General features: G+C 49.0%; 1 protein-coding gene across 2 annotated transcripts in view; it reads left to right on the top strand.

The window, feature by feature from the left end:
- The first annotated feature begins 2,544 nt into the window (after window positions 1–2,544).
- The window catches only part of NOL4 (nucleolar protein 4), a 190,430-nt gene continuing 182,562 nt past the window's right edge, over window positions 2,545–10,412 (top strand). For both annotated transcript variants that reach the window (XM_064706061.1, XM_064706060.1), the window contains exon 1: window positions 2,545–3,190. In XM_064706061.1, coding sequence (XP_064562131.1) covers window positions 2,924–3,190 — 267 coding nt within the window. In that variant the 5' untranslated portion in view covers window positions 2,545–2,923. The remainder of the gene's footprint in view (window positions 3,191–10,412) is intronic.

The raw sequence follows: 10,412 nt of genomic DNA, 5'->3' as shown, positions 1-10,412 counted from the left end.
CTGGGGTGTGTGAGGAAGGGCTTCTCCTGGTTCTCTTAGCACCTTCAGCTTTTGCACTAGAAATCCAGGCTCGGTGTAAACAGCACGACAGCCCACGGAAGCCTTTTTCTGCAGGACACAAGAGAGTGAACCAAGGTGCTCACTACTGCTCAGATGCGGGCAGGAGAAACACACAGCTGCCTTTCCACTGGGCCCTTCCAGGCCCCGAGAGACTGGATACCCAGACACAGGTGGAATTTCTGCAGAAGAAACCCGAGGCACAGCACAGGAACCCCGCAACCCTCTTCATTTCAGCGCCCTGAGCCCAAAACTGCACGCGTTTGGGTTGCGGTGGATTTTGGGCTCCCCTCCCGCCCACCGAGCGCCGACCCGGGGCGGCTGCGCTCGCTGCCGCCGCAGCGCGGGGCGCGATAGCGCGGGGTGCGATGCCGCGGGCACGGCCGCCCGACCGGGGCCCAAGGCGCGGCTGCGCTCCCCGGAGCCGCCTGCGCGCCCGGTCCCGAGGGCACCGGGAGATGCGGGGAGCGCTGCAGAGGGAGCCCCGCGGGAACGCGGCCCCTCCGCCGCCTCCCCCGCGGCCCGCCCCCGCCCGGCGGAGCGGCTTCGCTCTCCGTTTCCCGGGGAAAGGCCAGCCCAGCGGCGGCCACGTGTCCCGCAGGAATCGCACGGGCCCGCCGCGGCCCCGCCGGCCGGCGCGGCGCAAAGTGCGCGCTACCGCCGGCTCTTCCTCCGCTCCGCCGGCAGCGCGGGCGGGGTGGCGGAGGGGATGTCCGCTGGGGGCGCGGAGGCCGCCGGCCCTCCGCCACGGCCCTGCGCGCGTTTCTTGCTCCAATAAGCAATAATTAGGTCCTCAGCTAATGAAGTGTCAGCTGATCCCCTCGCTCCGTCTGCGCGCGGGGAGGAGGGGGGGCTGCGCCCGGAGACATCGCCATGGAAACGCTGCCCTCGCCTCTCTCTCCCTCGCCGCATCCCCCACACCCCCCGCCGGCCCGGGCCGGGTGCGCGCCGTCCCCCGCGCCCCGCCGCGCCCGCGGAGGCGGGAGCATCCCGACATGGGACAGCGCTGCCCGTCACCGCGCCGCGCCGCCGTCGCCACAGAAACTTTTGTCCCGGCGGCCAATCAGGGCGCGGGGGGGGCGCGGAGCGGCGCTGGGCCCGGCCCGGTGCGCCGCCGCCGCCAGCCCGGCGCGGAGCGCAGCCCAGCCGAGCGGCGCAGCCCAGCCCAGCCCAGCCGAGCGCGGCGCAGCGGCGGCCCCGGAGCGCAGCCCGCGGGCGGCGCGGGCCCGGGCCGTGCCCCAGGCGCGGAGGTGCCGCACGGCTGCGGAGCGGGGGCGCGGAGCCCGGCGCTGGATGGCGGAGGCGCGGGCGGGCGCGGCCGCGGAGAGGCGACGAGAGGAAGCGGCGCGGCGGAGCCTTTTCCCCCCCCCGCGGAGGGGGTGTCCTGCCTGACGCGGCGGGGGAGACCGGGGGAGCGCGGAGATCTCCGGCGTGAACTGAAGCTGTGGCAAAGGGAGGGGGAAAAAAAAATAATCAGGATTTTTTTTCTTCTTCTTCTTCCCCCCTTTACAAAACGGGGGTTTATGCTTAGCATCCGCACGCAAACTTACTTGAATGCCTTGTAGCCAGTTTAGCCCAGAGACCAAAGGATACCCCGCACCCGAGGAGTCCTACATGTGTGAGCACCATCATTACACTGGCAGAGCAACGAGAGCCGCCTCCTTTCCTGTACCAACATCCTCCTGGGACTGATCTCTCCTCTGGTCCAATATCCAAGCCTATCTCATATATATGGGTTTTCTTTCTTTCTTTCTTTCTTTCTTCTTTTTTTTTTTTTTTTTTTTTTTCTTCCATCGGCTGGGATCGCTGTGTAAATAAACAGAGGAAAATTCCTGAAAGGGCATATGAAAATTCAATGGGACTCAATATGAGGAAGTGAAATTTTCACAGACCATTTTTTAAAAATTAAAAATTATTTACTTTAAACGCGGATCGGATGCATTAGGCTTAGAAAATAGCAGGTAAGAACTTTCTTTCTTTCCAGTACCTTCATGCCCGGAGCGGGGATTTCTGAAGCAAAGCCGCCCAGCCTTGGAATAAAGGGGGAGCAAAGAGACCAGTGTGCCCTTCAGTGCTTCTTCCATCCTGCGCGGCGAGGCGGCTTTGGGGAGAGGCACAGCCCGCCAGGACAGAGACAGAAAGCTCAGAAAGCCTTCGGAGAAGACAGCCGAGGGCTGCCGGGGCGGACTAGGGTGGGCTTTTTCTCTTCTTTCCGTTCTTTTTTTTTTTTTTTTTTCCTCCTCTTCACCTGCACTATCCAGGGTGAATCCGGGTGCAGTTGATGTATGGAAAAGAAGAAGGATGCGAGTCAATATTTTCTTTTTCCTTCGCTAAGCCGAGGGATAGGATTTTAATTATTTATCCACCCGAACCCTCTGTGGGTAAGGCGCTGCTGCTGGAGCCAGTGGGATAGTCCTGCCTTGCACAATTATTAAAGAGACTGATCACGTACAGTGGAAGGATAAGAGGAACCTCCACCAGATCCGTTTTGCCTCCTGTGAAAAAAAAATAATAATGAAGGAGAACATTGCCACACTATTGAATTGATTGCTGCCCCCCCCACCCATCCCCCTCCCGACCCCCACCCCCCCGAGCCACCACCACCACCACAACAAAAAAAAAAAAAAAAATCCGCTGGGATCTGCCTGCACCGGGACCTCCTTCGCTCCGGCTCGGAGGTGGATGCATTTTTCATGAGCGCTGGGTGAACAGGTGCAAAGTGCGGCGGGGCGGCCCGGCCCCGTACCCCGGCCCGCTTCGGGGCGGCGTGTGCGTGTCCGTGTGTCTGCCCGTGTCTGTGTGCGTGTCCGTGTGTGTGTGTGTGCGCCCCGGCGTGTGCATGTGTGCGTGTGTGTGTTAGGAGATTATGGAGAGCAGCGACCGGGACATGTACCGCCAGTTTCAGGACTGGTGTCTCAGGACTTACGGGGACTCAGGAAAAACCAAGACGGTGACCCGTAAAAAATACGACCGGATCGTCCAGCTCTTGAACGGCTCCGAGTCGAGCTCCACGGATAATGCCAAATTCAAATTCTGGGTCAAATCTAAAGGCTTCCAGCTCGGCAACTCGGACGAGGTCAGTGGTGGTGCTGGAGGAGGGAAGCAAGTGCTGTACGTGCCAGTCAAAACCACGGTTAGTAGAGAATTGTCTTCCTTGTTCTATGTCGGCCGCTGCAGCCCGCTCCGGGAGCGAGAGGCGCAGGGGGAGCCGCAGCCACAGTTGGCTCCTTCCTCCCTCTTCCCCCAAGTCATCATCACCATGTTGCGTTTGCCTGTCACATTATACACCGCCGAGGTCTTTGTGGGTCCTTTTATTTAAAGCGATCGTGCGCACAACGCGCCCCGCCGGGTCGGTGTCGTTCTCCTCCTCGTCCTCCTCGTCCTGCTCGTCCCTCCCGTCCCCCCCGGGCCGCTGCGGCTGGCTCGGGGTGCGCTATTGTCCCGCCGCTCCGGCCATTGTGCCGGGCCCGCGCCCCGGGCAGCGGGCCCGCTGATGGATGGATGGATGGATGCATGCATGGATGGCGCACGGGGGTACCCTGCCTGGCACAAAGCCAGGCGCGGCGCCGGGCGGTGGTTCCCCGGGATCTCTGCTGGGCTTTATTTATTTATTTATTTGTTGCTTGTATGATTTTTATCCTTTTTTTCCCCCCCTTATTGTTATCCCGCAGCCCTGGCGCCGCCGCCGAGCGGCCGCGAATGTGCCCGGCTGGGCTGTGGAGCGCCGGCTGCGCTAGCGAGGGGCGGCGGGAGGGAGAGAGAGGATGCTCAACAAAGGGAGCCCGGGGTTCCGCATGACCGGGGGAAGGGTGCATTTTGTGACACTTTGCGGGGTCGCAGGAGCCCCTCAGCACTCCGTTCGATGCGCTAGGGTAGCGTGGCATCTCCGGCAGGCGCTGGCGTTTCGGGCTCGGCGCAGGTCTGACAGCGGGAGAGCTATTATGCTTGGTGGTGGCAGGAGCGACAGATTTTCCTATTTAAGAAGATGGGGACTGTTGGTTGCAAGTAGGTTTTCCCTATTGAACTCTCTTAATGTATCATTATTCTTACTTCTTATGCGCTGGGTCACGCAAGCTAAGCTTCTTTTGTCTGTGCGTGGGGCGGGTGTGGAGGGGGAGCCGAGAAAGGAAACCCGGCAATTAAAAATATTCCTGCCTGGGCATTTGGCTTGGATGAGCAATATTCTCTCTCTCTTTTTTTTAATTTTTTTTTTTTTTTTCCTGGAGTGGCAGCTTATCCAGAGCTAACGGGAAGGTTGCTGGGTGGCGCAGCAAAGGGGGCTTCTTGGAAAGTATTCTGGGCTGGGTTGTGACGTAGGCTGCCGGGGAAATCTGCCTCTCTTTGCCTTGCTGAAGTCATAAACCTGGGCATTCCCAGCGGCTGGCTTCTATTTGCCCCCTTGTCATCAGCGCCGTCGTGGCTCTGAGGAGGCAGAAGTGGGAAATTAATTTTAAGGAGATCTTCCATATGAAGATTTAAAGTAAAAGAGAAGCTCTGGACAGTTTTTTCTTTCTCTATGGTTTTTTATTCACTGAAGTGTTTCAGGTCTGTCTATAGATTCAGATGATTTGGCAGATCTCTGTTTTAGTGTTACAAGATTGATTGCTCATCTCTGAGCCCAGACAGTACCATAGATACAATTTATAACAAAAAGGTTGCCTAAAGCAGGAGTCTCCAATTAGCTTAGTATTTTTAAATATCTCTTCTGCCCACTGAAATAATTATTTTGAAGGGCCAGTGGGCAAGATTGTTTATGCCCAAGACTATTTTTTTTCGCTATGAGTTCAAAACTGTAAGCAAATTCAGTATTTTTTAAAATGACATTGACTACTCTACTAAATAAAGAAGATAACCCTTATTTTACACAATTGAATTTAAAAATTAGGTGCTTTTCTGGTCCTCTGAAACACAAGACTCAGTGATGATAAGCTTGTTTATTTTCTCTCACCTTGGCTGGGCCATGAAAGCCTGGAGTCCCACCTTCCATCCTGTTTTCTATTTTAAGAACACAGAATCAATTTTTATTTTTATTTTTTTCCCACAAGGGATTTCAGTGAGAGGTCGAGCATCTTGCAGGTCTTACCTTATGTACATTTGTGGGAATCACACCCTTAGCTGTGAATGTCTCTTTATGCCCCTATACATGTATTTATATTCATATAGGAGTAACTCTCTTCATATAGTTTAGCAACCAAGCAGGAATTCTAATAAAATTAGGACTGGTAATGAAATCAAGAAAGGAAAAGTTAGCATGACCTATCTGTAATATCAGAATATACAGAATATCTGTATATAACTTGACCAATGATATATAATCCTTTTCATAATACATACATACATACATACATACAATTTCCTCCTGCTGGCCATCAGAAATTTGTTGTCCAACAAAAATGGGAAAAGGGGACGCTCTGCAACATTCAGCTCTGAAAAACAATTGCCAGCCCCTCCTAAACCCATGAATCTGGTGTCACCATCCCAGCACAAAAGGCAGAGGAGTATTTGAGCAGACCCACAGGGTGGCAGTGGTTTGTATGAGCTGCTGCCAGGGCTGGGGCAGTGCCTGCCAGGCACCGAAGGCTCAGCAAGAACATGTTTGACAGAACAGGGATGCAGCCCCTGGCGCAGAGAAAGTCAGTGGCAAAGCTCCTATTGGCTTCGAGAGGTCTAGAATTTCACCCAGATGGGAATGATAAGTTACAGGGGGAAAAAATTGGATTTTCATCAGACAGTAATTGTTGGTAAGCCTTAAAAGCCCATTCTCTCATTTCTTTAACTCTTAATTATTATTTAAGTGTTTTAAAATTTGTGGTAATTTTTGTTTTCTCTTCCCCTCTCTCATGGTTATCCCATACATTTGGGCCTGTCCAGCCCTCAGAGACAGCCCCAAACTGTGAGAGCAGAGCTCCAAACTGTGAATTTCTCCTTCATCCTCTCCCTCTTTTTGTCCATCACTTGATCTCACCATAGGTAAAATTAATTTCAATTTAAAATTAATCACTGCATGAGCACTCCCTGTTCAATAAGAGGGTGGATGAAATTGCAAGTTGGACTCTACAGTTACAAGCTGCTCAAAAATAAGCAAATATTCAAATACTTTGTTAGGAATTACTCTCTCCTTGAAGCTTTAAGATTTGCTGCTCAGCTTTGCTGTCAGCCAGAGAGATTTGCTCCTGATGGTGCTGTAATCCACTGCTGCTGGTAATTAGACATCATTACTGCTGCGTTAAAGGGAAAGAGAGAAGGAGAGAGGACAGGCTGGGGCTAATTAACTACTTGATTCTAATGAAAGAAAGAGAGCCTGATAGCAACTGGGAGGTTGCACCGGAACAGCCTAGATGTACAACACAGACTTAATTGAAGCAGGGTGTCTTGCAGCCTCACAGCAGCTCAGCCTTGGTCTACTTTCATATTCTGTGGGCAGTAGTGCACAAGGTATTATTCTGCTCTTCCCTTGCCTGCTTGATAAGTAGCTCAAAATCACAGGCCTGCCTTCAGTATCAAGTTTAAGCATGCCAGCAAGGAGAATGCATAGATGATGATGTGCTGGCTTAATCTATTTTACGGGTATGGTCTCCTCAAGAGCAACAGGAACAAATCAATTTCTGAATGTTCACATCCCTCTGTGGCCTAGGAGATGCACTTTTGGTCACCAGGCAACAACATTCCCTGCAAAACAGCCATTTTAGGTCCAGAGTGGGACAGCACACAACAAGGTATTTCTGTATGCTTTAGGTATTCCTGTATGCTACCTAGTGAGTGTTTCACTTCTGCAAATTTTCAGGTTGTTTCTGTCACCACTGAAGGTTTTCTTGCATTAAGCCCAAGCCGCACTTTGTGAAAGCAGTGAAATGATGTCTAGCCTGGACACACTGTATAAATAAAACAGGTTAGGCCAACAAATATGCCAAATGGTTGCTACTGTAGACTTTCAATAGTTGGTACTTACCAACCATGAGGAGGTATGGAACTAGTATCTCTAGTAAGATATCCTTTGTAACTGTGTACATGATTTTTATGGTGTATTTTAAAATTTATTTTTTGCGTAGTTTCTTTAGCTGGAGCTACTTATTGATTGGCAACTTGAAAACAAATTTCTCCTCACCACTTTGTTTCTCTGGCTTGATGTTGTGTGTGGACACAAAAATGGACCCTAAAAATTAGTCTTGATTAAAAAAGAAGTTATAAAATAATAGCCCAAGCTATATCAGCAGACTTTAAGCAGAATTTTCCTTTAAAAAAGAAGGGCCAAGATGACTGCAGGATAGCTTTTAAATACAAAATTTACACAGTATTAGCAAACTAATAGAATATAAGCTCAAAGGCCAAATTCAGATTACTTTTATGTCATTACTAATTTGAAATTACTCCATTGACTTTAATGATATCACAGACCTAATATATGAATTTTCCTGTGTTTTCTTCTATATTTTCCAAATATAAGCACAGAATGAACTTTCATTCTGAAACTGAATTTTGTTTAGCTTAAATCTTTAGATCCTCCAGGAGGATCTGGTACCTCATGGGTTGCTGCTAGCAGACCAGCAAGGCTTTGTGCAGGTGCAAGGCTGTACTACTGAACCTGATTACAGGATTTAAGGCTTAAAATTATAGACCAGTCAGCTCTAAGGAACAGGCTATGTCCCAACCCACCTCTTGTTCTGTTGGACATGAATAATAGCAGATAGATACAGTTTATATTCCTTTTCTTTTTAGATAAATTACTTTGTTTATGAACAATAGAAAAAAACAGATCACAACATAAATAGCTTATAGGTCAAAATTGATTGCTTTAAACTATCTTACATTTAAAATTGATCATTATTTTAGGGCATTTTGTAGCAATTTGAAAAGAAGCTTTTTTTTTTTTTTGCATTTCTCCCCATTTTTGTACCTATCCATGGAAAAAAAATTATAGAAGTGTTTGTCAAATGTACAGTGGTATCTCTGTAGCCCAGTGAACTGCCAGCACATAATGGTAGTAAGTACTGCAGAAAGGTGACGCCGAGGGTGAACTATAATTTATCCCAAGGTACAATGCTGCAGGAGTTTTACAGTCCCATTAAATGCACCTTCCAGGCTCAGGAGTGGTATTCAAACCCTGCCATATGCCCCCTGCTCTAGCTGCCAGCCACATTTTCCTTAACCCCTGTTGAGGTCTGCAGAGCTGTGTCTCCTCCCTTTCCCCGCAGCCTCTGCCCTGCTGTTTGCAGACCTCCCGATGGAGCCGGTGGGGAGGGATGCTGGTGAATCAGAGAGGGAGTGCTGGAAAATGGTCACAGCAGATGGAACAAAACTGGTTTAGTTGGCAACTCTTAATGCAGGCATTCAGGGGAGTGTTCATGAATAAAGAGAATAACTCCGTCCTGGAATTAAAAAATGTTAAAGCACCCATATGTAGGATGCCATCTCCACATGCGTGTGTGAGAGAGGCAAAGGGACAGGAGGAGCTGAGATTTCTTAGTAACAATGTTGAGTTGGAATTTTCAAAGAAAAATGAGCCAAGGAGAGCAGGTTTTTAAAAACTAAGTGTTTTAAGGTTAGAAAATGTTGACTTGACTTTAGAAACATGAAATAGGGTGTAGCAGTGTGCAAACAAAACCTAGCACTGATGTATCCATCCCAAAAATACACATGTAATGAGAGACAGGATGAAAAATTCAGTGCTATCACCTGGGAAAAGGGCAGACTTGCAGCTCAAAAGCCCAAATCTTTCCAGTAATCAGAAATAAAACCTCACAGTTTGATTTTCATGCTTCTGTGAACCTTTGCTGAGAAGCCAGAGGTGATAGTGAACTTTTCTTCGTTCTTACCCTGAGTGTCTTGTCAGTGAAGCTGCAGTGGATTTGGTCATGATGCAGGGGCTGCTGCTCAGATGCTCCAGCCCTGATTTTCTTTGGACGTACCACGTGCTGTTTCTGTGGCTACACAGCTATGTGATCAGTGGGAAATAAGCTGGAAGGTTAGGGCTAAAATGAGCTGTTAGGCATCAGTACAGCTTTTTTACAGAAAAAGCCTGATAGGACTTCTTCTGATCTTTTTATGGAGAAACTTTCTTTCCCTGTCCTCTGGGGTGATCACTACTGCTGTTGTTCAACTCTAGACTGAAAGGAGACAGGATCTGAGGAGACTATGCAGAGACACTGCAGGTAGAAAGGGCTTCCCATGAACACAGGCTCTGGGGGAAGAAGGCTAGTGCCAGTGCTGGATGAATGTGGGAGTTAATGATTCAAATTTCATTTTACACTACAAAAATAAATTCAAATGGGCTGACACTGAACTGTGAGTTTGTTTGCTGTTGAAAGGAGGCAACTAGCAGCTGTTAGGTTTGGTCTGAAGGAAGCTATTCGGGTCCCAGTCTTCCCCAGTTATGCAGGATACACCTGGTGAGAGTTTGCTGGTAAAAGAGGAACGAAATAAGCAGAGCGTATAAATGAGGTAGATGTGGAGAAAGATCATGAGACTGCGTGGCAGGAAGCACACTCTCCAGGAGGGAGGATCACAGCAGATTCTGCAGCCTCCCATGCATTGCAGAGCAGCACAGGCATCTTGTGTTCCTTGTTGAGTTGGTTGACTGGTCAACACAGTCGCCCAAATTAGTAGAGCTTTGCAGGATGTAAAAGATGTTTTTGTCTTGTCTGTGTCATTTTAAACCTGCCAGAAGCCTCTCTGACTCCAGAAAACTCAGGCAGTGGTAGTTGGTGCACTGAGAGTTGTTGCCATTGTCCCGTAAGAGCGCTGAAAGTGATCCCGCAGCTTGCTTAAATTACCCTTTTGTTCTCTTTAAATAGATGAATCTCAAAACTTTACAATTCCACTAGCAAGGTATTTTTTTATGGTTTATGAACATACAATATCCAGGCATTGTCAATATAGAGGAAAGAAATGCCACAAGTTATGGCATTGAGCATTTTTTCCGATGCACATGGATTTTCTTAGTGATGATCAACTTTGTCACAGACAGTTGCACAGGATTCTAACTGCTTATTCAATAACTCTGCAAGCTGCAAAACTTGACAGTTACTGTGTGCATCTGCTGGGATTACAGCCTACTTGTTGAAATTCAAATGGAGTGTTTGAAACATTTCCTTGTACATGTGGATACTCCTCAACTTAAGGGGCTATCTGTAGTGAGCAGTTTACTTAATAAAACTGATCTATGTCAGACTTAACCTCAAGTAGAGACTTTTTTTCGGAAACAAACATTCTATATAGACTTGAAAGGGCAACATTTATCAAATGACCTACTTCTGCCTAGGATGAAACCCATTCAACCTTTTTTACTTAAGAGCCTGTAATTAAACTCCTTAGGGAAAAGAGAGGTTTTATGTATTGTATTGATAGTAAGGTCTGCG

The sequence above is a fragment of the Zonotrichia leucophrys genome, chromosome 2 (assembly GCF_028769735.1).
Source record: "Zonotrichia leucophrys gambelii isolate GWCS_2022_RI chromosome 2, RI_Zleu_2.0, whole genome shotgun sequence".
NCBI classification, from domain to species: Eukaryota; Metazoa; Chordata; class Aves; order Passeriformes; family Passerellidae; genus Zonotrichia; species Zonotrichia leucophrys.
This window is presented reverse-complemented; position numbering and strand designations above follow the sequence as displayed.